General features: G+C 42.1%; 3 protein-coding genes across 3 annotated transcripts in view; 1 reads left to right on the forward strand and 2 right to left on the reverse strand.

The window, feature by feature from the left end:
* Nucleotides 1–2,329, reverse strand: part of LOC101164176 (porphobilinogen deaminase) — a 156,164-nt gene extending 153,835 nt beyond the window's left edge. The window contains exon 1 of the mRNA XM_078929597.1: nt 2,042–2,329. The gene's annotated coding sequence lies outside the window, so the exon portion shown is untranslated. The remainder of the gene's footprint in view (nt 1–2,041) is intronic.
* On the forward strand, nt 449–13,800 carry LOC101157387 (uncharacterized). Its single transcript, XM_023961899.2, has 3 exons — nt 449–595; nt 697–805; nt 10,724–13,800. The coding sequence occupies exon 3, from the start codon at nt 10,727–10,729 to the stop codon at nt 12,788–12,790; it is 2,064 nt and encodes a 687-aa protein (XP_023817667.1). The 5' UTR covers nt 449–595; nt 697–805; nt 10,724–10,726; the 3' UTR covers nt 12,791–13,800.
* Nucleotides 13,801–21,318: 7,518 nt separating this feature from the next.
* On the reverse strand, nt 21,319–23,744 carry LOC111948495 (uncharacterized). Its single transcript, XM_023961898.2, has 4 exons — nt 23,595–23,744; nt 22,995–23,096; nt 22,155–22,663; nt 21,319–22,073 (listed from the first exon to the last, which is right to left on the reverse strand). The coding sequence occupies exons 2-4, from the start codon at nt 23,066–23,068 to the stop codon at nt 21,562–21,564; spliced, it is 1,095 nt and encodes a 364-aa protein (XP_023817666.1). The 5' UTR covers nt 23,069–23,096; nt 23,595–23,744; the 3' UTR covers nt 21,319–21,561.
* Nucleotides 23,745–26,974: the final 3,230 nt, after the last annotated feature.

Below are 26,974 nucleotides of genomic sequence, written 5' to 3' on the forward strand. Positions count from 1 at the left end.
CACACAAGGACATAAATGTTGAATGGAAGCTTCTGCAGACTCCAGTCAAGAAGATTTAAAAGCTCAGTGTTTTGAAGAAAACCTGCAGGATAGTGTCATGTGTTTCTGCATAAAAGGTTTGGAAAGAAACAGCAGATTCTTTATGATGTTTTTGCCGTGGGTGAATGCCAGGATCTCAGCCTTAAGGCCTGTGACTCTGATCTTTGTGAGCTTTTCTTTATGACGTTTAGTCTTTGACTCCACAGAAAGGCTTCTACTGTCTGCCCAAGAAGAAGTCCTGAGTTGGAAAAGTACCGGTACTTCTTAGTTTCAGTATTTGATGTTAAATTAGAGGATTCTGACTCAGCAGCTGCAAAAGCATAAAGTTCAAAGCTCTGTCTTTCTGTCTTTGTCTCCCTCTATACTGTATTACTGATAACAGCTTGGCCTTGCACCCACCCAGCACACATAAGCAGCCCCCCCCCCCGACTCATTTCCCGGAAAGCAGCTGACTTCCTCAGCGCTCCAGTTGGGGATAAAAGGTGGCGCAGTAGCAGAGAGAGAGCAGAGCAGCAGAAGGAACGTCAGGATCACTGAGCTCTGGGACTGTCAGTCGGTAAGAAGGATCTCTTTGTGGATCAAACTTCAGCCTTTTTCATCTGATGTCTGACTGGACTTTAAGATTCACTTTTTGTTTTTATGACCGTGTATTTGAAGGTAAACATTACAGTGTGTCAGCGAAGAAGAGCATCTGAAGCCCCGCCCCTTGTGGTGCTGAGACTGGTGAAGGGAAGATAAGGATCTAGCAGAGTGGGAGACAACACAGGTATGGAGGAGTGAGGTTGTGGATGGTTTTGTAGATGTACAGCAGAGGTTGAGGATTGTTTAGGATAGATGGGATGGAGGGAATGGGGGAGACGAGGTCTTATAAACATTACTTAGTTATGGACAAGTTTGTTAGGGATTTGTGCCATTAAATTTCCAATTTTTGTTTGTAGTATAAACCCCTTTAGATGTGTCATCTCGTTTTCAAGGGGGTCCTTGACATACAACAAAACAAGCAAATACCGACAGATACAGTTGAGCAAACCTTACATATATCAAAACAATGAAGAACTTAAAATATACAAGGCAACAAGAAAGCAGGCGCACACACACACCCACACACACACACACCCACCCACACACACACACACACACACACACAAGCACAGTCATTTATTGCACCTCTTAGCAGTTAGTTTAAAGGTAAGGAAATAAAAAGCAGGAAAGAAATCAAATGTAATCAAAAACAGTACATGAGTGTTGAAGATGTTCTAAACCGGCATTTTTAAATGCAAAGAATGAGGTTAGGTTGATGATGACTTATCACTCAGGAGATGAAACAGGAGATGTAAACAGTCCCCAACGTGGTCGAACAGAGGACGGACGCGCAACACTCAAGGAGGAAGATGGCTGCCGCTCGTCCAGACGGAGTTTCATGCACTCCCGACCACTGTGACCCAGGACATTCCCAACTTAAGGAAACTGTTCAGAAACTTAGACTGGAGCTCAGAGAAAAATCTGCTCTGATAGAAAAAATTCTATCAGTATCTGCTTCCCAGTCGAAGTACATCCAACAACTACAGCTTTCAATTAACACCAACCGCTCCCTGTCTCAAACCCTTCCATGGTTTGGAGAAATTCCCGCCGAAGCCCATTCCACCGCCACGGAGAGTAACATCATTCAAATTTGTGGCCGTAAAAACAACGGGTGGGAGCGGATGGACGGGGCTCCGAGCACCACCAACACCAGCTCTGCAGTGGAGGCCAGGAGTCCACAGGACCTCCATGAAGACCAGGCCGATGCCGGGCCCAGGGCTCCAGCCCTCTGCTCTACGCCCAAACAGTCGTGGGCTGAGGTGACACGTCGCGGCCGGAGGATCTGTGGGTCCAAACCCAACAATGTCAGCTCGGAAAACCTAGCGCTGACCAACCGCTTTGCCCCGCTGGCTGAAGACCTCACCGCGGCGTCAGCGACCCGAGCGGGCTCACCGGGACCGACATCGGGCGGAACCCCTACCGTGGCATCCGGCTCTGCTGCTGGTCCCAGCCAGGCGACGACTCCCGCTTCCACCTCTACGGGTCCAACGGCGTCTGCTGCTTCGGGGCCCGCTTTGCTGGAGTCTGACCAACTTGCGCTTCTTCCTGGAGCCGCGGCACTGGCCCAGCCGCCCGGATCCTCTGCTGTTCCGCTGGCGCCCGGCACGAGAGGGAAACGCCGCCGTCTGCTGAAAGAGGCGGTGGCCCGACGCTCAGGCGAGCTTCCCCGGGGCTCGCGCGCCGCATCCTGCGTTTCACCGGCTTCAGGGGATCCACTCTCCACAAGAAAAACAGGTCTTCACGCTGGATTACTGTCTGCCCGGAAACACCGCTCTGGAGCTCCCAACTCTCCACCTGAGCCCCCTTCAGCGGAGGCCGCTGCTCATCACCCCTCTGGGAGACCCGGACCTGTGCAGCAGCCCGTGCTCATCGTGGGAGACTCCGTTGTCCGGCATGTCCGGGTCAGAAGGTGCCACACACACTCACTCTCTGGAGCTGTCGTCAATGACATTAAAAACTCTGCTCACCAACTTTCTGTCAAACACCCCTCTGCGGAGACTTTCATCATACATGCAGGCACCAACAACCTGAAACTGCAGCAATCAGAGACTCTGAAAATGGACTTCATCCATCTGATTCACACCATCCAACAGTTAAACATAAACTGCATCATATCTGGACCACTGCCTGCACCCCGTTATGGAGACATCATGTTCTCACGCGTCCGTCAGCTTCACATTTGGTTAAAAACATACTGTCATTCCATAAGCATTCCATACGTTGATAACTTCACAACTTTTTACAATAGACCATACCTCTTCAAATCAGACGGTTTACACCCCAACTATAGTGGTTCCCGTCTTCTCACCATGAACATTGATTTCACCCTCCGTTCTTTCAAAACCATATCCAGCTGACGGTTGAACCAGGACACCCACATCCCTGACTCATCATTCTCTGCCATACAGCATCACATACCAGTCCGCATCACCAATAGACATTCAAATCATTTACATTCATATCCACGTGCCTCGCGTGTTCGTTGTCTCCGACCAATTCACACATCAGTCACAAAACCCATGACATGCACACATCAGATTTTACCCACAACCATGAAGATGGCTCTTTTAAATGTCAGATCACTTTTAAATAAGTATTTTGTCATTAATGATCTGATTTTAGACCATGATTTAACCTGTTTGTTTTTAACTGAAACCTGGCTTGGCTCTGATGCACCAGCTATTCTCACTGAGGCTTCTCCACCTAATTTTAACTTTTTATTTTCAATCAGGGGAGGAAAGAAAGGTGGAGGTACAGCATCGATTGCTCACAAAACAATATCATCTGAAAATGTTTTAATTAGTAAATATTGTTCATTTGAGCATCATGCTTTTCTTTTTGCAGACCCACCTGTTTTAACTGTCACAGTATACAGACCACCAACCCCTCCTTCCTGTTTTATCGAGGAATTTTCTGAATTTTTATCATCTCTTCATATTAGGTACAATAGGATTTTAATTACTGGTGATTTTAATTTGCATGTTGACAATTATGATGATATCTATGCCTGTGAGTTTTTAAATCTTCTAAACAGCATGGATTTTCAGCAGCATGTCACACAGCCAACTCACAACAGAGGACACACCCTGGACCTTGTCATTACCTATGGTCTGTCCACTGGGGTGTCCTCTGTTGTTGATTTGGCCATATCAGACCATTATTGTGTGTTTTTTAATGTCACCAGTCAAATCCAGCAGGAAGCGTCAGTGAGAACTGTGAGGAAACGGTATTTAACTCCTGAAGTGGCTGCAAGTTTTATTGATGTTTTTAAGCAAACTCCTGCTCAGATTTTACCTGCACCCTGTGATTTTATTGTTGATCATTTTAATAACAGACTTCAGTCTTCCATAGATGCAGTGGCTCCACTCAATACAAAAACATTAAGAACCACTCCTAAAATGCCATGGAAGACTGACGACATTAAGGGTCTGAAGCAGAACTGCAGGAGAGCAGAGAGGAAATACCGGAAGACGAATTTAATCATTCATAAAGACATTTTAAAACAACAAATCAAAATCTACAATAACTCAGTTAAACGGGCCAGAACCTCTTATTTTTCAAAAATCATTTCAGAAAATAAAAACAACCCCAAATTTCTTTTTAAAACAATTGATATTTTAATAAACAAAGATTTCAACAAGTCCTCCATGCTCGTATCTAATGCTGCATGTGAGGACTTCGCAGACCACTTCATGGGTAAAATCAATGCTATAAGATCAAACATTTCATCCATGCAGTACACGGATCTTAACAGACCTCCAGCATTGTTTTTACCAGAAGAAACACTGGGGAGTTTTGTCCTGGTTGATGCAGAGATGCTTGGTCGAGTTTTATCCCAAGTAAACACTACAACCTGCCTTTTAGATCCCATTCCCACTTCACTTTTTAAAACATTTTATGGATTCTTTGAGTCAGAGCTTTTAAACATGGTTAACTGCTCTCTTCAGACGGGGGTCTTCCCCTCTGCCTGTAAGACGGCGGTGGTGAGGCCCCTTCTGAAGAAGAGTCAATTAGATCCAAAAAATCTGGATAACTATAGACCCGTATCCAACTTACCATTTTTAAGTAAAATAATAGAAAAAAGTGTCGCTACTCAACTGCATGAGTTTTTAAATGCCCAAAAAATTTTAGAAAAATATCAGTCTGGTTTTAGGAAAAGCCATAGTACAGAGACGGCTCTTTTAAAGATCGTTAATGATCTTAGATTAAACTATGACTCACAGAAACTTTCTGTTCTGGTGCTGCTGGATCTTAGTGCCGCTTTTGATACAGTAGATCACCAGATTTTATTAGACAGACTTAGTAGTCTAGTGGGCCTCTCTGGAAATGTTCTTAAGTGGTTTTACTCTTACCTGACAGATCGACACTTTTATGTAAGTATGGATACGTGCTCTTCAAGAATCCATGAAATAAGTTGTGGGGTTCCCCAGGGGTCGATTTTAGGGCCAATACTTTTTAATTTATATATGTTGCCTCTTGGGGATGTCATCAGGAGACACGGCGTTGACTTTCACAGCTATGCTGATGATACACAGCTTTACATCGCCGTGTCTCCTGATGACCTTGAACCTGTCAACACTCTTTTAAACTGCATTTTAGATATAAAGTTGTGGATGGCAGAAAACTTTTTACAGCTCAACCAGGACAAAACTGAAGTATTAATCATCGGTCCTGAAGACAAGAGAGAGATGATTTTACCACATCTTCATAATTTTAAACCTTCTCAATGTGTGAGAAACCTGGGCGTACTTTTTGACTCTGAGCTAGATTTTATCCCACACATTAAAAATGTCGTTAAGACAGGATTTTATCATCTTAAAAACATTGCCAGAGTCCGCCCGTTCCTCTCTCTTGCCAGCACAGAAGTGCTAATGCATGCTTTTATTTTCAGTCGTTTAGATTACTGTAATGCCCTGCTCTCTGGTTTACCCAAAAAGTCTATTTCAAATCTACAGCTATTGCAGAACTCAGCAGCACGAGTTCTGACGAGAACCAGAGGGCGGGAACACATTACACCGATTTTAAAATCGCTGCATTGGCTCCCTGTGCGTTTTAGGATTGATTTTAAAATTCTTTTAATGGTTTATAAGTGTTTTTATGGTCTTGGGCCTTCTTATTTGAATGATATTCTTTTAAAATATGAGCCCTCGCGGACCCTGAGGTCCTCCGGTGCTGGCCTCTTAGTTGTTCCTAAAGTGAGGACCAAAACTTATGGTGAGGCTTCGTTCTGCCATTACGGTCCTCGCCTGTGGAACGGCCTGCCAGAGGGCCTCAGGGCCGCAGAGACTGTAGAGGTTTTTAAGAAGAGGCTCAAGACCCACCTTTATAATTTAGCTTTCAGTTGATTTTAACTGCTAAATTATTCTATTAGTTTTAATATAGGCTATATTCTATACTATACTTCATTTCATTTTATGCATCTTATTCTCAGTTTTTTATTTTATTTTATTTATTTATTTATTTATTTATTTTTTAATAAATCTTATAATTTTAGTATCTTATTGTGATTTTAGCCCCAGTGTTTCTTGTGGGAGTCTTTTCTGCCAGGGTTGCCGGCTTGCCCGGTGGCTGTTGTTGGAGTTCTTGCCCTTGCTGGGGCGGCTGGGGTTTAATTTTGCAGCCTCACGGCTGTGAAGTGGACCCTGGTGTTGTCCCGGTCTGGGTTGGCGCTGTGGCCATGCTCCCGTGGGCGGGCTGGCTCCTGGTATGAAGAGATTCCCAAATGCCGTTTCCTCACAGCAGAGCCAAGCCTTGTTTGTTTGTTTGTTTGCTTGCTTTTTTATTTATTTATTCATTTATTTATTTATTCATTTATTTATTTATTTATTTATTTATTTTAACTTGTATTGGTAGTCAACATTCATTGTCGTGGGTCATGTGCTTTAATGGAGAGGAGTGGGAAGGGTGTAGGGTGGGTTGGGTTTTTACTGTAATGTTGTGTGTTTTTTGTTTTTAATGTTAAAGCGCTTCGAGCTGCACGAAATGCATGATAAGCGCTATTTTATAAATAAAGTTTGATTGATTGATTGATTGATAAAGAACGACTAGATAGAGGAAGATAGTTCCAGTCAGAGGGTGCTTTGTAATAAAATGAATATTTTCCCATTTCCTTTTTGACTCTTGGAACAACAAAAAAGATTTGATCTGCATGACGTAAATTATAAGAAGACTGAAAAGGAATTAGATATTGTTTTATGAAAATGTTGGATCCAAATCTAAATGTTCATCCAAAATGGTCAATTTAAATCAAAATGTTCAAATGAATGTGACAATAATTGTTTGTTTTCTTTTAAAGATTCATTCATTGCCACAAGGCAAAAGTGAAAAGTTATAAATGATAAATTCATTTTAAGGTAGCATAAGGTAGGGGGCATTTTTAGGCAGTGTTTTTATGCCATGGAGTTACTCATTTGAATGCAATTTAAATTCATGAACATATTAGCTAATTTATTAGCTTAAAGCTCTCTTCTCTGGCATCCAATGAGAAATAATTCCATGGGTTAGTTAAGTGTCTTTAATATTTGAATGGGTCTTCCATAAGGAAGTGGAGGGGGCTTTAGCATTTTTAGGAAGGTGGCCCCGCCCTTATGAGGGTCTAAGACATTACATTTTCAGTTTACAACTAAACTTTGGTTTAGTTGGTGTCAGTGTTTGACATAAAAACAGCAGGTTATGCAGGAAAACAGCTGCACTTTGTGAAATAATAAATGAACAATATATCATTTGTTTCTGAATGGATGGAGGTTTTTTGGAGGATTTTTACTGTTGGTGTTGCACAAAATTAGAAAAATGGCAAATATTTTTGGAGTAATCCCACTGATGAGTTGAATGATTAAGTTTTTTATATTTTATAAGACGTAAACATGATATTTACAATAACAGGTTTTAATAAAATCAAATCCCTCTGATCCGTTTCACAAAGACGCACACAGGACCAGAGACACACACACAGAACGTCACACACCAAGAAATGAACTTAATGCTTAAAATGATGCTGGGAGTCAGGAGAGTTTATCAGTTAAATTTTCAGGCTTTGTTTTATTCTGCAGCATGTTTATATTTGTATAATTTTGACAGAATATATTTTAATGGAGAGATAATTATTATACGTTATTTAAGGCTTAACTTGAGTTTTATGCATTAATATTACTGTCTGTTTTTATTTATATTTATGTTCAAAGGTTAGGTTTAAATGTTTAGCTTTAGTGGTTCACTAAATGTTTATCTTGTTTGCCTACGGCCTAGAGGCCTGTTCACGCCAGGACGACATTCACGCGCGATATTTGCAGACGTTTAACACCTCGTGACTAAACAAAGGGCACCAATGTGAGTGTGCACACCGACGCGACAAACGCCACGCGTAAAAGCGTCATTTTTAAAAAAACGCTGCGTCAAAAACTATTCGACCAATGAGAATGGCGCTTTTGCAAACGTGTCTGGAGCTTCTGGAGTTACAGTAAAACACAACTTGGGGGCGCTCAAACACAAAACTGCCTTTCTGAGCACACATACCAGTGAAGAAGATAGACGCCAAGTAGCGTCTACACTGCCGCGAAGAAATAATGACGAACATTCTAAAATATCCCCGAAAACGCTCATGATACATTTCCAGCTCTTGTACCAGTCGATAAAACTCCCCATGTTCTTTTCTTTTCGTAACTATGGGATGAACCAAAAATCGGCGTCTTTTCCGGCGTCTTTCATCATTCAACAGAACAATAATTTCTTCATCGCTGGAACTGGAGCTGGAGCTACTGGTGCTTGAAATATTCATGTTTTCTTTGTTTGATTCTGACAAGCGCGTAAATACTTGCTCTCTTCTTCTGAGTGAAAAGCGACTTTAAGAATCGTAAAGTTGCACAGCGCCACCTTGTGTACAGGAGTATTTCTGTTTACATTAAGCGCCATCTAATGTCAGGGAATGAAATTGCATGTTCGCTCGGCTCATCGTCAGCGAAAATCGCCTGGGTATGAACACAAAAAACGTGGCGAAAAACGCTGGCGAATAACGCGCGCAGAGTTCCGTCCCGGTGTGTACGGGCCTTAAAGCGTGTTTCCACTGAATCTGCCTGGAAAAGTTCCATCCAAGCAGGAAAATCTACTCGTCTGTTACTTTGCGTGGGGAAAAACAGGTTATTTTGGTTTAAAGTCCAACTAGCCAATTGGAAGATTGAAAAAAGAGGAAGTTGGTGCCCAGCTATAAGGGACAGGACAAATGAAGCATACGGTTTAGATATGGGGAGATAAACAGAGAAACGTGTCTGCCTTGGTGAAAAGCCAGAAAAAGAACGGGCTTTCACACATGCAGGAAGAGAAACCGTTCTCCTGTTGACATGAGTTTGTGTTGTGGTGAAGCAGAGAGGTGCATTCCTTCTAGGGCAGGGGTGTCAAACTCATTTTGGTTCGGGGGCCACATTCAACCCATCTGATCCCAAGTGGGCCAGACCATAACATAAAAGCAAAAACACCCCTTTTTTTTACTCAGTTGGAAAAATGCCTCAACCAACATGGTCGCCTAATCATTTATTATGACACATTCATTCACAGGGGCAAATGGATCTCAAATAAAATTCATTTCACAGACTGAATATTTTACATCTGACACTGAAGCGATCCCGATAATAAACTCAAGAGGGGCTACGGAAAAAATGAAACACCTTCCTAGAATGTAAATGTGCAAATCAAGTAAAAATTAAACTAAATTAAACTTGCAAACATTTGTGAACATGAGAATTTGGAGTTAACCTCCTTTCTCTCCTGAAACTTCACCCGGCCATTAATATCAGGATTCAGATCCTGGGCAGAAACACATTGACAGTCATTCAACTGAGCAAAACACAAATAAATGTCCAACAGTCTTTTCCTGCTTTCTGCCTGAATTTTGTGGCAACACCTGCCTTCTTCCTGACCTATAAGGGGCGCCATCAGTGACCAGACTGACATCACGTGACCAGTTCACTCCAACATATTCTGAGAGCTGACTATGTCATCAGCTGTTGTGTCCATCAAACTCCGCTATGATGCCTCTTCAACACCTTTAATAAATATGCACAGCTGTATAGATTTGTGATGTCTGTGCTTTCATTAATAGTGACCGAAAACGAAATAATGACTGGATTCCTTCATTGCCGTCCAAGTCTCCTCAGAGATGTTGTATCTGTAATTGTAATCCTTGACAGACTGATGTTGGCAAAGGTCAGCTGCTTTTTGGGGCACAACCCTTCTGCAGCCTTCAGCATTTTTCAATAAGTTCACCATCCGAAAATGGTTTGGATGTTTGCTACAACTTGTGTGCAATAACGTTGCTTTAACTGCTCCGTCACTGACATCACGGCTGCAGTAAATGTAGATGGTTGTTTTTCCGTCCAACTAATAGTTGATCAATCTTCTCTTTTCTTAACTTCAAATGGTGAAACTTTTCTTTGTGGTGAGTCTCATAGTGGTGCTGAATGTTATGTTCTTTGAGCATTGAGACCTATTGATGACATACCAAGCATGCAGATTTGCACTCAGCTCCGTGAACAAATAAAACGCTTTTCATTTTTCCTGGAAAGCTCGGCAATCCACCCCAGCCTTTTTTTTCTTTTTGTCAACATTTTTGTCATTATTGTGTCATTACTGAATGAATATCTGAGCGTTCTCTTCACAAGTTTTGACAATCTTAATATTTCGTAGTTTCATTGCATCATGAACTAAATGCAAATAAGCTAACATGATTATTTATGATTAAGAGTAATAAGTGAATTATTTACTAGTGTATGTGATTGTATGCATCTTTTCCAATCAATTTCAATGACAAATTATCCTGTTTGATATATCCTTGCACAGATATACATTTATGTCTTGTTTTAGTATTATTTTTGCTCTGATTTTTTAAACAAACCAATTCCAAATGGTAGAGTGACTGATGCATTGGTGCAACATTTGTTGTAATGTTTTCCAGTGTGTTGTAATGAAAAGAGATCTGAGTCTGGATTACATGTGTAATCATCTAAATGAGCATTAGCTACAACACACCACATCAAAACATGTCCACTGTCATAAGAGCTCCAAAAAGCTGAAACGGGTTTGTAATCTGTCTTCTTTCTTGATGCTTTTAAAGGAAATGGACGCCCAAATTGCAAAGACCACCCAGAGTCTGACCACAGCTGCAGAAATGAGGAACACCACCCAGATGTTGATGCACCCCAATGCAAACTGGGAGGAGTACCTGGCTCCTGCTCCTCTCTCCATCGCCATCATGGGGGAGCTGGTCTTCATCTCATCAACAACTGATTTCTCCATCAACAAGAATCCCCCAAAAGATGGATTCAAGTTCATAAAGTACCCAGACTCCTTTAGGGCTAGTCTCATGCAAATCAGTAACTCAGCCTGGCACGCATTCAACTTAGCCCACAAGAACATGGATCAAATCCGGATTCATACCTTCACTGTTCCAGATTATATGAAAGCAGCAGTCAAGATTCTGTTTCAAGGAAATGATGAAATCCTTGAAACTCTCCTCCCAAACCAGCTGGAAAACATCCGCAGTATTGCAGACGAATGTGTGGTGCTAGCAGAAAGCGTTGAAAAGAAGTATGAAGATGTTATTAATATAATCCAGGAGCTGCTGGAAGCCTGCATCAATGCTGAACACTTTCATGGAGAAGAGCTGGAGAAGGTCAGGATGAAACTTGAGGAGAATAAGTTGAAGGAACAGACTGCAAAGGAGCTAAATGAACGATCCAAGAAAGCAATGGAGGCCATGTCAAAGGAGCTGGAAGAGACACAAGAACAGTACAAGAAGTCCATGGATTCCATACCAACAGGGTGGGAGATGATTGGCATGGATTTTGTTGAAGGATTGACAACCTTCGTGAAAATATTAAGTTCATTTCCAGCTTACATCAACAAGAAGGTTAAAAAAATGACAGGTGGCTTGGAAATAAACTTCGATGATGATGAAGATGACGATGTAGACATGGTTTCAGAAATGAAAATTTTGAGCAGGTCAGGACCAATTCTAAAACTCACATCATCATTCAGTCAGTTTATAACTAAAGAAGGGATCAACTGGAAAGAGATCTATGATCAGAAGAACAAGTGTGCAAAGACTACATGGACTCAAGATCAGTTTGAAAGAATTCATCATGAGTTGAAGGATCTTTCAAATAGTAAACTAAAGGAAACTGCTCTGTGTCTCTGCCAAAGAGGGATTGACATCTGTGAACAGTTGGCAATATATGCACCAGATCAGGAATGTGATCAGAAAACGACACGCAAGCTGATTAAAGACACAAAGAAGCTGTATGAAGATGCTTTAAAGTTTGACTCTAAGAGCAAAAAAATGTCTGGTTCTCCAGCTCTGAACCCCAAACCCCCAATGATGTTCAAAGCACAGGAGAACTCTGGAAGGCAGTCTGCCAGCCAGAGAGCAACAGAGAACGCTCGTTTCCGCATCGAGCAAAGCCGAGAACAACTGAAGCAAACCCGAGACTCGTATGAGAAAGCTGTACAGAACATGGAGCAGAACCAAAGAGAACTGACTGAGATCCTGATTGAGATGCAGAACTGCAAGATCAAAGAGATTGACTTTGACACCACCATCAAAATGCTGGTCAAAGGGATGGATGCCATGGGTAGAGTGAAGGAGCAGTGGGAGAAGATGGTGCGCTTCTTCCAGATGGTTGCCACCATTGTGAAAACCAGCCTTGGAACCACGCTGCACAATTTTGTGAAGACATCTGAAGACACAAAGAAACTGTCCTACAACTCTAAGCTCTTTGCCAAAGACATGCTGTACAACCAGGCCTTTGAAGCCTCCAACATCGCCAGTCTGGTCCACATGATCTCAGGGACCTACTGTGAAGTGTCCAACAAGTACCTGATGGACAGAGTGAGCAGCTTGGGTAAGCTTATGGCCATGGACAAGGAGAAGCCAGAGTTCATGCAAGAGAGAATGAAGCTGCAGGAGTCCTGCCAAGAGGCTCAAGATGGTATCATGCAGTTGGTCCTGAAGAACAAGAAAGAATTTGAAAGGAAGACGGATGCCAGGATGGCCCAAATTGAGGGAGAGTTTAAAGCCATTCTGCCCCCTACTCCACCAATGGAGACAGAAAGAATCAAAGAAATAGTTCAGACTGGGTTTGGAGAGGGAGAGTTTGGAGAAGGAGAAGAAAATTATTACTGAAACAATGGAATTTCATACCTAAAGACCTGTAGCATTAAGGTTGTTTCCTAACACTGAGCGACATTTGTTTTAGTTGTAAATCACAGTTTGAGGAATCCAACATCTTAATGGATCGGCTCCTCAAGGCATCTCCCTCGAGGCAACTTTAGATGTAATTACCTCATGCAGGTTTTTAAGATGTAGTTCAATCATCCAACATACCAACACGATGGGGAGAAACTCAGCTAGCAGGCTCTAAAAAAGAAATCCAAGTCATGCAAAAAATGTTTGAAACAAAAAACAATCATCTCAAAATCTAAGCATAACCAGACAGTGTGTATAAGTGCTTCTTTACACTTCATAACTAGTAAACAAGCTAGTAAAGCATGATAGTCTAGCTAATAAAACAACATGATATGATATTATACTTCACATGTGCCACATGTATCTTAAATTGTTAAGGTACATTTATATTATATCTATAAAACAAATGGAAATAAGAGTTTTTCTTGGTCAGGAGCAACAGCAAAAAGTGTCACAACGAACTTTAACTAACTTTCAGCATGGCCAATGAAGGAATATTAAATCCCTATAATCAAACTCTTCTTGTTTTAAAAAACCTGTTCTGCCTTCGGCTGTATCCCATTTTCCCCCTCAGTCTGTTGAGGGAATTGAATGCAAGGTAACGTGGCTTCAGAGAAATGTCTGTAATTGATTCAAATGGTTTTCTTGTGCTTGGTTTAAGATAGTGTCATATACTTAGAGTTCCGTCTTTGTGTAATCGTTTTACAAATGTGTGTTGTGCTTCAGGAGAGTTACAGCGCTCAGAAAGAAATGCTCAGATTGGATGGAATGATAGATAGAGGCTAATGCTAGCATAGCTGGTCTGTCATGTAGCCTGACGAGTCTTGTATTTTGCTGTATTTTCCTGTATTCCTGTCCTGTATTTTCACACGCATGTGACCCTGTGACTGAGGTTGCATTTCCTGTTGATGCATTCGCACTGATTCAATAAAGCTTGTCTAAAACAGTTGTGCTGTTTGTCGAGCTTTCCTTCTCAACACAACTCAGAGTTCATTCTTGGTCTGCCTTCAGTTGGAGTGCTCGACAAGAAGACAAATACTCTAAGAAATACAAAAACAAAAAAGCACAAAAAAACTTCCCTTAACAAATTGCAAAATTTATAATAAAGCAATCAACTTTTCATGGGTTTTATGGTGAAAATGTGTATTTCTCTGAAAAAAAGGCAAGAAAATCAAAAGAGGCTCTTCCTTTGAGTAATCTGTGCCACCAAACTCTAACATGCTTTAACAGGAGTAAACAAGTGTGCATTTGAAGGAGCTCAGTAGCCTGTTAGATCACTAGTTTGTCTTCTCTCTTAAAGACCCACTCCAATGAAAACCGTGTTTTTAGCATTTTTCTGATGATGGATGACACATACAAAGAAAATTAACATTAAAATTGTATTTCTGCGTATTTCGTCAGTTTTCATGAAAATGCAAATGCTATCCCCTCTCTGCATTTTCGTTTAAATTATGACACAGAATAAGCGTTTTTTTTTTTTTTTGTAATATTGTTTTTATTTTAATTTTTGTTACATTATCAAACATAATCACAAGCTTTACACCCAGTTTGTACATGTGAAATAAAATAGAATAAATAAAATAAAACAGACAAAAAACAACTAAACAATAACAAGAACAAAAAACAGATCAACCTCAACTAATCAGGAAATTAAAGGAAAGCCATCTTTTGATACGTTTTTCAAATACAACTGCATTTTTCTTTTTTTTTTTTTTTTTAAATAGTTAAGGTTTAAAGAGTATTCTTAGTTAGTCTTGGTCATCCACAGATCCATTCTCCAAATTAAGACTCCTAACAAAACTTTTTAGAGGACCCCACATGTCTTCGAACAGTTCCAACTTTCCTTTCCTAATACATGTCATCCTTTCTAATGGAAAAACTATGAGCATCTGTTTCCCCCAGTGAGTCAACTTGGGCCTACAGGTTCTTCTACCAAAACATTGCAATGGTTCTTTTTGCTTGTAAAAAACACATGTCAATCATAATTTTTTCGCTTGTAGTAAACTTGGGATTTGAAGGATATATACCTAGAATAAACGTAACAAACATAGGGGAGCCGGGTTAGCTCGTGCTGGTTTGCGGCGCCTTCCGTCCGTGAAACCAGGGTTTGACTCCGGGCTGCTCCCTGTTCCCTTCTCTACCTCTGTGCCAGTCCCAAGCCCAGTTTGAGAAGGTTGCATCAGGAAGGGCATCCGGTTTACCATGCAACTTGTTCGCTGTGGCGACCCCTGATGGGAGAAGTCAAAAGAGGAAGAAGATACCTAGAATAAACATTACAGGATTTGTTGAAACAGTTTTTGAAACAATCATCTCCACTGCTTTTCTAACCTCCTCCCAAAAAATTCTTATCTCAGGGCATTGCCACATGCAGTGGAAGAGAGTCCCTTTAGCCTCAGCACACTTACAACAGATATCTGGGATATGACTGTCATATCGGTTCAGTTGAGCTGGTGTTATCTATGTTCTCAAAAGCCACTTGTTTTGCAGAACCCTAAACCGAGTACTGATTATCTGTTTGGGAACTTTGCTACAAGCTAACTCCCAATCTTCCTTTGACAAGGTTGTTTTGAGATCCTCATTCCAGGCCTTAAATTTAAAATCAGAGTTTTCCTTAGACTTGGACAACAAAAGATCATGAAATTCTGATATGGCGCCTTTATTCCGACTATGTTTAGAAAGCATTCTTTCGAGTGATGTTTTTTTTGTTTAGTTAATTGATCACCCTGCCTTTCTCTAATAAAACTCCTTAATTGAAGGAATTTAAAGAAACATTTCCTATCAATGTTATACTTGCATGTCAGTTCGAAGACCAGTCTTGAAGGACAATATCTGCCCTCCTTGGGATAAAATACTGGTTTCCCCAAATTGGGGTGTACAAAGATAAGTTATTAGTTTCATTAGTATGCTTGTATACCCTAGACTAGATTCTTATCATGTATTTAACAATTGGATTTGTAGTTTTCTTACTCAAGTTAAAATCGTATCTGAATAAAGATAATATTGCAGTAGTAAATCTAGACCAACAGATTCCATTTCTTTCCAATGGGGGGCCTTAATAGTTTCAAAATAAAATTTTATTGATCTTAATTGTGTAGCCCAATGATACCAAATTATATTTGGACATTTTGACCCACCCTGGTTATTTGGCAGTTGCATTATGGATGACCGATTTTGTGCTTTATCATTTTTCCAAATAAATGCAAGAAATTGTTTTTTTATTTTTGAAAAGAAATCATCAGGTGGGGGCAATGGCAAATTCTGAAACACGTACAACATTTTCGGGAGAATATTCATTTTTATAACATTTATTCTTCCAATCAAGGACAGAGGTAAGGACATCCACCTATCAACAGAGGCTGTAGTTTCATTTATCAAAGATTCATAGTTAACCCTAACAACGTCGTTTAGTTTACGTCTGATTTCTATACCTAACTATGTAAAATTATCCACAAATTTAAATGATAAAGCCTGCGAGTTAGGATTGCTAGCTTGTTTTTCATCAAGTTTCATCAAGTTTAAGTTCACTGGCCGCTCTGGCCGGAGTACGGGGCACAGAGCTAGCTTCTTTAGCATTAGCATCGTCCTCCACTGGGCCAGCTGTTTCTTTGCTGGTTTTTGGCTCTGGAGATTTTCCAAAGTCACACAACTTCGACTGTGTTGCCGTTTTCCTCTTTTCCTTGGCCATCTTGGCATGAGTTGGCATTTTCATTCAATTAAAATTTGCTTCCCGTGCACACTTTCCCCAAATTGGTTAATTTGAACAAACAGGATTTTGGCAAAAAAAATATCGGAGCAGGCTTGCGCACGTCTCTCTGGTTTGCGGCCATCTTGGGAAGTTGAATAAACGGTTTTAAGTAGAAAATGAAAAAGCATTTTGAAGTATTGATCTTTCACTTTAATTTTGAGTCATTTGATGCAACTTCATTCTGAAAATGAAAAAGCATTTCTGTCAATCCATTTTATTTGTCAATTTAGACATTTCTAAATGAATTTTGCTACACATTTATACCAGAGAACTTTTTGAAAATGAAATGTCAAATACCATTTTCATTATCATTGCTTTTTCATTTTTAATTTTTGAGTCAAAAAATGCAGCTTCATCTTGAAAATGCAAAAGCATTTCTGGTTTTGACTATTATTTTTAATTATGCTACACAAATGCTACCATAGTAAAAGAGGAAGTGGCAGAAATTAGAAAATTAGTTTGGGCAAAATATTTATTTTTACAATATTTATTTCCTAATCAATGAGAGAGGGAGACTACGCCCCCCATCAGAATACATTTTAGTGACAAGAGGAGTGAAATTAGTGCAAGATCTGTATAAGAGCAGGTCACGTTGATACACGTTGATTTACAGCCTGATAGGGAACTGAATTTTTCTAAAATACTCACAACCGAGGTAAGGGAAAATATGGGAACAGTTACATATAATGACAAATCATCGGCATATAAGGACAGTTTGTGTTCACTCCCTTTAAGAGTAACCCCTCTACACAATGGGGCAGACCTTAAAATTATAGACAACGGCTCAACAGCAATGGCAAAAAGCAAAGGCGATAAGGAACAGCCCTGTCGAGTACTGAGTACAAGAGGGAAATACTCGGAGTGAGCGTCATTGGTATGGAGACTGGATTTGTGAAATGTGCAAAGAAGGCGAATCCAGGAAAATAACTTTTATTTTTTTAGTACGGCAAACATGTACTTCCACTCCACTCTATCAAATACTTTTTCAGTATCTAGAGACATAACAATCTCAGGAAGTTCAGCTGAGTGTTTGGAATAAATTGAATTGAAAAGTGTGCGGGTATTAAAAACAATTGTCGCCCTTTTATGAAGCTGTTTTGTCTTTGGATATTATAGACTGCACACGTTCTCCAGACGGGATGCTATCATTTTAGCCAACACCTTTACATCAGCATTGAGCAGCGATTGTGGTCTGTAAGAATCACACCGCAGTGGTTTTTAACCTTTGTGCTATCAAGGGCACTTTAACATTAGGAGTTGGGTCTTCTAGACAAGTGGTCCCCATCCCACGGGCCGTGGACCGGTACCGGTCCGTGTGTCATTTGGTACCGGGCCACACAGAAAAAATAAAATAACTTACATGACTTCCGTTTTATTTATTTAGGAATCTGAAAGATGTTTTATTTTGAAAAATTGCCCGATTCTCTGTTCCATCCATCTATGTTATTCTTGACGCAGGCCAATTCGCTCGTCTGAGTCACGTGATAGGATACTAAAATAAAACCCAGGAACTACCAAAATGAGTAAAAAAAAACGTAAAAAAAAAACGTCTTTGGAAAGTTTATTTGCCAAGTGGAAAAGGCCCAGCCAGGGGACAGAAGAGGAGCCTTCCACTTCCCAAAAAAGAAAGCTACATTTAATAGATAGTATCAGGAGTCCTACTTAAAATACGGATTTATCCCAATGGGAGATTTACTCCAACCATTCAGCATTGTGGTGAGTTGGATTTTCCATGCACTTATTTTGAAGGCATGTTTAAATGTTATAATAATGGGGACCAGGGAGTGTTGCGGGCAGAAAGGACGTTGCTCATGTCATGATTCGTGTTTATTGTTATGTTTAGAAAATACCACAGTTTTCATGGAAGTCATTATTTTGTTGTACTGTAGTATCGGTCACGTGCACGTTTGGTCTGCTGTGGGAGTTCCGCAGGCTGCAGGGGTTACTGTTGGAGCTGGCATCACAGTGAAGTAAATCAATCCCCTTTGCCGGCTTTGGTCAAAATAGGGTTGAGCACGGGTGTTTCTTTTTGCATGCGGGTCCTTTCATCTGGCAGTTCTGTTGTTTCACTCTCAGGTATTTCCTCCTGTTGTGTTTACTTATTTTTAGCACCATGAGTGTGAGAAGGGGAGAGGATGAAGACACCTGTGCAATGTACAATGTTTAGCGTTGCTCCAGCGTGTGCCCGCCACATGTAACATACCGGTCCCTGAGAATTTTGCCAGACATCAAACTGGTTCGTGGCGCAATAAAGGTCTAGTGATCTAGACCCCACTAGACAGTGCTCTGAACCTTTTTTCTTCAATGATTTGTGATCTTCACTGGTGTCCATGGATTACATGAAATCTTTCCACCTTTATCCACCTTTGTCATGGTAGGGAGAACAGCTGGGTCTGAGATGGTTACATTATTTGTTATGACGGGGGATGAAGGAAACACCCAGGAGCAGAGAGGATGAGGAGGCAGAAGGTTCCAGGACAACAGGAGCTTTAATAACAAAAACAAACTACAAAACAAAACCACTGCAGAAAGCAGGCAAATTGAAATACTAAGCACACTCAAAACAGGGTACATTAAGTTCTGTAGCAGCACAGGAGGAAGGGAAAGACAAGACTTAAATTCACACAGAGGAACGAGACACTTATCTTAATGGACTTCATACTGGTAATTGTGTAATAAACATGAATCATAAAGTCATAGAATACAATAGCTGAAGGCTAAACTAAACAGCCCAAACTAAACTGGGCGTCCCTGCATTTAGACCCTCCTTCGCAGTAAGGTAAAACTTCTAAAAATTGGGATTCTGTAAAAAAAGAAGAAACCTCAGGGGTGCCTACATGACAGGACAGAACAGAAGGCGATGTACCAGAACCCATAGAGAAGTATAAGCTTATCTCCACAACTACATGTTTAAATAGTCCAGCAGATGTGCTTCATCCAGATGGAGTTGAGGGGCAGCTGGGGGCACGAGACGAGCCAGAGGCGACATCCACAGCCAAGTGTAGGAGCAGGAGCAGAGACATGGTACACAGTCAGGTACAGGAGCACAGATGAGCCAGAGGTGAGGACCACAGCCAAGTACAGGAGCACAGAATCTGGAATCACTCCCACTCCCCTGGAGGAGGGAATCACAGCGCACCAAACAGAGGCATGGAGTAATAAATCATCAAGAATAGAGGAGAGGAGAAGTGCAGTACATGAGAGTAGAGGACAGAACCCCAGTACACCATACGCTCCCCAGCTTCTGATAAGGGTAAAGCTAAGGTTTCAGGTGAGGGCTAGGCTTAAAAAACAAAAAAAAACACGATTCCATGTTTGGGTTGAGGTAAATGGCATATGGTAAATTGCGTATACTTATATAGTGCTTTCTACCCTCTTTCGAAGGCCCAAAGTGCTTTACAGTCACATTCACCCACACACATTCACACACTGGTGGTGGCTCTGCTGCCGAACAATGGCGCCAACCAGAGGGAAGGTGGGGTTCAGTGTCTTGCCCAAGGACACTTCGAGACATGGGCGTGCAAGGCGGGAATCGAAGCTGCAATCTTATGATCATGGGTCGACCGCCCTACCGCTGCACCACTGCCGCCCTAGGTCACAGAACTCCCTCAAAAAGACGGCCGTGGGTGCTCGCCCTGTCAGTGTGTGCTGGGGGTTCCACCCCTGTACTTTCCCTGGTCAGGAGAACCTACAGAGTTGCCATCTGTGGACGAGTGGTTCCGCCGCTGTGAGGAGACATGGGAGGCGGCTCTTGTTCAGCTAAAGCAAGCCGTCCGTCTAACCCAAGTGCAGGCCAACAGGCGCAGAAGAGAGGGTCCCAATCTGGTTCCTGCTCAGTGGGAACCTTCGGCTGCGACTACCTTGCAAAACGCCCAGTCCCAGGTACGTGGGTCCATTCCAAATAATCAGACAGATCACCCGCGTGTCCTACCGTCTCCAGCTGCCTCCTGAATGCCTGGCGGAGGAGCTCCAGATGGCGTGACGTCAGCACGCCCCTCTTGATGGTGGATGGCGAGGCGGCCTATCTTGTCAGGGAGATCCTAGACTCCCGGCGCTGAGGGGGTCATCTTCAATATCAGGTGGAAATGGATGGGGGCCGGCCCACAGGAACGCTACTGGGTCGCCGCTGACGACATCTTTGACCCCTCCCTGATCAGCGACTTCCACTGATGTCACCCGGACAGACCAGCGCCCGACCTCGACCTTGGAGGACCCCTCGCTTGTGGAGCCACTTGTAGGAAGTCTCTGTCAGAAGTCAGAACTGTATCTCCCCCACTGGTCACCAGTGGGAACCATCTTCAGAGTTCTAGCCACCCTTCCTGGATGCCACACACCTGACTCTCATTCATCCAATCAACCACAGCATACTATAGCACTGCACTGAGCTCAGCTCAATGTGAAGTATTGTTTGAGCTACTGCATTCATTACAGAGCTTTATATCTGGACCTGATCTTCTGTCTCTTGACCCTGAATTTGTTTGCCCGGCGCCTGCTCTGACCCTCGCCGGGAGTTTGACCATCTTGTCTCTCCTCTGATGATCTTATGCCTGTCATTGACCCCTGTCTGCCTGACCCTGATTTAGCTTTATGAACTTTTAGCTGAGGTCATAAATCTGTTGCATTTGGATGCAGCCTATTGTTGTGACAGGTCTGTTTTATTCATCATAGGTGAACTTAATTCGAAGAGACAGAACATACAAATGGAATCAAAGAAATCATGTTGTACAATATCTCAAGAATTTATTTGTATAATGGAGCAAAAAAGGATGAGAAAAGTTCACTTCAATACTTAGTGATGTAACCCTGGCTGGCTATGCTGGAGGCCAGTGGTTTCCTGTAGGTTTTCAGCACACTGTGGCTGTTATTTTGATTCTTCCAATCAGTTCAGCATCTCTGCATCACTGTGTGTACCAACATCATCCACTAAATCAGCCCCTTTTTTTCCAAGAAAGTATGTAGTGTTTCAGTAATAACCTTCATCTGAATGATCGCCACACAGAGCTATTTTATCCTTCAACCTCCTTTGGTTGTTTCTCATGTCCCAGATGATGCTTTCCATCTTCTGAGAGTGCAGCAGGTCGTCTCTGTCCATCCGTCCCAGAGCTGCCATCATTTCCTCCATCACGTTCAACACAGGCTCCAGCAGGATCAGACGGCGGGTCTGCAGCTCTGCCACACTCCCCACTCCACACAGCAGCCCCAGTTGATGGACAGCTCTTCTAGTTTTACTCTGAAAGTCTGCAACAGTTGATCGCGTCACAGACAAGGTTTGCAGTTTGAGCCCAGTTTCATGAATCCTCCTGTTGGCCTCTTGGATGTCGGTCTGAGCTTGAGAGATGAGTCCCCCATAGCGGGACACTTGATTGGAGTAGGACGTTATCTGAGATTCACACCTCCCTACCTCACTGCGAGCTCTGTCTACCTGATCAGAGGCTGAGTCTAGATCATTCTGACCAACAATAGTCATGACTGCCCCTGAAAAAGAGACACTAATCAGACTGAAATACTCCATATTAAACTTTCTGTTGGTGGATGTTGCTCTGTGGATTTACTTACCAGGAATCAATCCCACAATTGGAATGAACATCATGGCAACTCCAACATTTCTCATTGTCTCTGCTTCATCTCTTTTCTTTCTCATGTTGTACAGAGTTGTTTCTGCAGACCGCAGGTTGTCTTTCTCAGTCTTCAGAGCTTCATTGTAACTCTGCAAAGAAGACCTGTGAGAGAGCAGCTGGAGTCTCAAGTCTCCTAGTTCACCTTCTCTCCTCTTCTTCTGTTTCTCTAAAGAACTTTGCTCTGCAGTCAGACTCTCAGTCTCCTCATCGAGGTGCTGCAGTTCTCCAACAGCTATCTGCTCTGACTCTTCCAGGTGCTGCTTCATGTCCTCGATCTCTTGTCTGATGTCATCAAATGTCTGACATCCAGGAAGAACGATGTCAGAGTTCGTACTGAGGAGCATCTCTGACAGGTTGTTGAGGGATTGGAGACCTCTCAGCAGAGGTCCTGACTCCCTCAGAGCCAGGCTGCTCACTGGAAGCTCTGGGAACTGTGTCCCCACAGATCTGAGAGTGCAGAGAAGATGCAAACAAAGAGAACAGGAAGTCCAGTAAACAGGCCAAAGCAGCAGGACAACAAAAAGAGTGTAGACTACACAAGACCTAAAATTGTCCAAAGAGTTAAAACATTTTAACTAAAACTATTGTCATTTTTGTCAATAAAGTTTTCTTTAAGAACCAGATACATGAATCAGCGAAATGTAAAATAACCAAAACTATTAGGTTAGCAGCCAGAATATTCCACGTTCAAATGAACCTTTGTTCCTGTCTAAGATAGCCTGTTTAAGAGTGTGAAGTTCTGATCCGCATGAGGCTAATATCTTGGATGCATTTTTACCTGAATTTCTTTTGCCCCGGAAATGGGCTGCTTGTCGAAGCAAGGATCGGAGAGGGACGGTGCATCCTCCTCATCTTGAGTTGCGAGTTGAAGACAAACTTACTACAAACACAGACATAAAAATATTAAGAGAAAACAAAACATCTTTGCACATGAATCTCACATGAGCCTCATGAGTTTACCAGTCCTTATTTTGCTCCTGAAGAGTTCTGTTGTGTCTCTGCTTCACACAGTTCTCTAAATTAGTCTAGTAATGGATCTTTAAGAAAGATCTACTGAAAGCCTTTGCTAAAGAAAACGTTATCTTATTTATGCTCCTATGATGGTTTCTACACTAATACCAGTTGCAGTTCATCCAGTCACCGCTAGAGGCGCTTATTCTAAAACCACAACCATAGTTGTGTCTTTTTTGTATTTGAATGTCAAAACATGTTCTCTTGTTTGCTGTCTCTAAAGGCCATATTTCCCTTTTCATTAGAAGTTCATTCATAGACAATGTTTTTAAATGCCAAGGAAAAAGTTAGAGAAACTCATTTTAATTGTTCTGATCAACAGGAAAGCTCAAATCAAACAAAAGTCAGTCAGAAAGTCCCGTCTTACCTGAAACGTCCACAAACTGTTTTGCTGCATCTATTTTCCCTCAGCCAGATCACTGAGGCTGTCTGCTGATTTAGGTGAAGAGGGTCTGGGAGGGGTGGGAGGGGTCTGGTCTGCCTTCGCTCTGCCAGTTTGTTGAAGGAAGTCAGCTGCTTTCAGGGAAATGGGTCCGGGTGGGGAGTGAGGGGTCTGGGTTGTGGACTGTCTTTTACACTTTCACTTTGTCAAATAAATCTGCCCACATTACACTGCATGACCTCAAAGAATGCAAGAATGAATGCTGGTCGCTCAAACGACGTGAAGCCTCATTCTAGGTGCAGCGCCCCCCCCCCCCCCCCCCCTTGCCACACTGAATGTTACTGTGACAACACAGCTGTCTAAAACAATTGAAACTAACATGCAACTAGGTTGGCACTAAAATCTTTGAGTCGGTTATTCTTGGATCCACTTGCAACTGTTTTCATCTTTAAGTGCCCTCCAGGGGCCAGTGGTTCCAAAAATAAAAAAATCTGATTAACCCTGCCCACATTGTGCTTGTACTGTTGTGCAATCGTGCGCGCACGCACATTGTATTTAAATGTCTCTGAGCAGAGCAGCCTGACTCGTAGCTAGGCGGGGGAGGGGGGGGGTGCCTTGCACAGCAACGGAGGAGGCTTTCGGACCGCAGTCTGTTCTCGGAGGCGGTCCTGAGAAACCGTGGAAACAATCATGTGAATTTGTGTTTCCAGTCGGGTCCAGACACAATAAAGGCTGATGTAATTCCAGTTCAGATTCTTCCACATCTAAATGTTGTCAACACGCATTAACCTAATCTAAACTATTCTTCCGTGACATATTGGCCCAAAAAAAGCACTGGGCACACGGATTTTAAAAAACGATAAGTGAACGCTATACGCATTGTACAGAGGGTATAAAAAGGAAGTTGATGTGTGGTTGCCATGGTGCTAGCTTCCTGTGAGAAAGCCGGTTAGCTCAGGGAGCAGTGTGAGTTGGCTCGAGCTGAGAGTGTGGATCACGGCAGAGGTAAATCCTGTTTTATTGGGGGTTTTAAAGACTGGGCGTGAGGTTTTGTGACGCACCAGTGTTGGAATACTGTGCCCTGCTGTCCTGTTTTAGTTTTTTGGTTTTGTGATTTGTTTGTCTGCTCCTCACGGACTCACGCGACATGATTGGCTAATCAAGTGCAGAAGCGGACTACTTCTTTTCGATTTTGTTTGTCATTTTGTTATTAAAGTCACTTCCTCTCATACTGGACATTATTTTATAAGTGCCGTATCTGACCGAGTGTGCTGTGCATCACAGTTTTCTTGCATGTTTGATTTTTTTTGTTTTTGCATCGATGGTGATTTTCTTTTTCGCACGTTTGCTGTGGTGTCATTGGTATAATGGTACTGTACTGCAAATAATGATCCTGTGTTAATAAAACTTTGACTTGCTTTACGGCAGTTATCAGTTTTGACTCGGTGACTTAGTTATAATCATAACAATAATAAAAGGCTGTTTAGAAGATCATCTCGCTCTATGCTGCAGCTTTGTTGTTACAACGGGACCTCCAAGTTCTTCTTTTATGGTGTGACGTCATCATTAGTCGCAGGCCACCAAACACATCCTGTGACTAACCCGGGGGCCTTCCTGCTCTCTCCCACCTGGAGCAACATCCTCCATCAGAATACAGACATCAAGATGCGGAGTCACCTGTCAAAGTTTGACAAGCTACTGTGGAAAAAATGTTGCAGTTCAGAATTTGTAGATTTTGAACGGTGTGCGCGTGGTGAGCTTGCAAAAGTGGCGTAGTCCAATGACTCGTCTGACCTTGTGGATTTTTACACCAACAACTTCTATACAGAGTCAGTGGGAAATCGTTACCATTCAATATCCAGAAACAATTCTTAGAAAATGAAGGAGGAACAAACTGAGGAGATGTAGGAACTTCAAGATCAAACTGATAAGAACCACAAAGAAAAGTTTCTGTGTCGGTGTGTGAAACTAAACTTTGGAACGAGTTCAGTAATGAGCTCAAACACTGTTCAAACATCCACATATTCAAGAAGATGTAGAAAGAAACTGCGGTTAAATAGAACTGATGATAAACATTACACCAGACCAGGTCTGTGGCGTGGTTACAGTGGAGAAAATAAGTATTTCATCCCTTGGGATACAAACTCACAAAGGAAAAAAAAGCATTTATTTATTTGCATTTCATAAGTAAGTATAACATAGGCATAAATAAGTATCTCAACCTTCTTGTCGAATAGAGTGGTTTGTAAGAAAAATAAATTCCCATTATAAAGCACAATGGTCAGAGGTTCCTGGTGGTTGATGAGCAGGTTTCTTCAGATATCAGGAGGAATTTTGTTCTGCAAATAAAATATTCAGATCTGGTTTGCTTGGTTACTCTGATCTTCAGCTCTCTCCATAGGTTTCCTTTAGGATTGAGGTAGGGACTGGGGGGGGGGGGGGGGGGGCACTCCATGACCTTCACTCTTGAAAGAAAAAAAGTTGATTCAACTTAATTGAATCAACTTTAATTGGTAACACCTAATCGAATTAAGTTTATTCAACTTAATTTTTTATGGTTATCCAACTCAATTTGATAAGTTGATCTAACTTAAAAAAAATGTTTTTACTTTTTTTTCTACAATTTAAGTTAACACATTTTCCTAAAGATTCAACCAATGGGCCTTGTAATTTTCATATCAAAGACATGAATGACCCAGTAATGTCTCGTATTACAGGGCTAGAACTCACATGTCGTGACCTCTGTCTTTAATATTGGGACATACGATTTTTCCGCACAAGGGGGTTGCTCATCATCCTCTCCCAAACTCTAACTCATGGTGCAGAAATAAATAAACTGTTTAAATTACTAGTTAAAACAGAGTAAACAGATAGACAACAAAACAAATGGACAAAAACTCACAGGGAACCCTTTTGCTGTCCTAGGCACTTTACCATTGGGAGTTGGGTCATCTAGACCCACTAGACAGTGCTCTGAACCTTTTTTCTTCAATGATTTGTGATCTTCACTGGTGTCCATGGATTACATGAAATCTTTCCACCTTGGCCCCTGCCCCCTGCCCCCCCTCACATGTGCCTGGGTAAAGGACTTCCTCACTGACCGGCCCCAGGCAGTGAGGCTGGGCCCCCACCTCTCCCCCACACGCACGCTGAGCACTGGCTCTCCACAGGGCTGTGTGCTGAGCCCCCTCCTGTACTGCCTCTACACCTACGACTGCAGTCCGCAGCACGACAGCAACCTCATCGTGAAGTTTGCTGATGACACCACAGTTCTCGGACTCATCTCAAAGGGAGACGAGGCAGCCTACAGGGAGGAGGTCCTGAAGCTGGCAGCTTGGTGCTCAGACAACAACCTAGCTCTGAAC

The sequence above is a fragment of the Oryzias latipes genome, chromosome 13, assembly GCF_053564925.1.
Source record: "Oryzias latipes strain Hd-rR chromosome 13, Olatipes_Hd-rR_3.1".
In the NCBI taxonomy this organism is placed as follows: domain Eukaryota; kingdom Metazoa; phylum Chordata; class Actinopteri; order Beloniformes; family Adrianichthyidae; genus Oryzias; species Oryzias latipes.

What these genes read in the sequence shown, in the direction of transcription:
- LOC101157387 (XM_023961899.2), top strand. Translation starts at nt 10,727, where the DNA reads ATGGACGCCCAAATTGCAAAGACCACCCAGAGTCTGACCACAGCTGCA.
- LOC111948495 (XM_023961898.2), bottom strand. Translation starts at nt 23,068, where the DNA reads ATGAGGAGGATGCACCGTCCCTCTCCGATCCTTGCTTCGACAAGCAGC. An exon ending in CCGGGGCAAAAGAAATTCAG is followed by an intron (nt 22,664 to 22,994) that starts GTAAAAATGCAT and finishes CTGCACTCTCAG; the next exon opens with ATCTGTGGGGACACAGTTCC. An exon ending in AATTGTGGGATTGATTCCTG is followed by an intron (nt 22,074 to 22,154) that starts GTAAGTAAATCC and finishes TCTCTTTTTCAG; the next exon opens with GGGCAGTCATGACTATTGTT.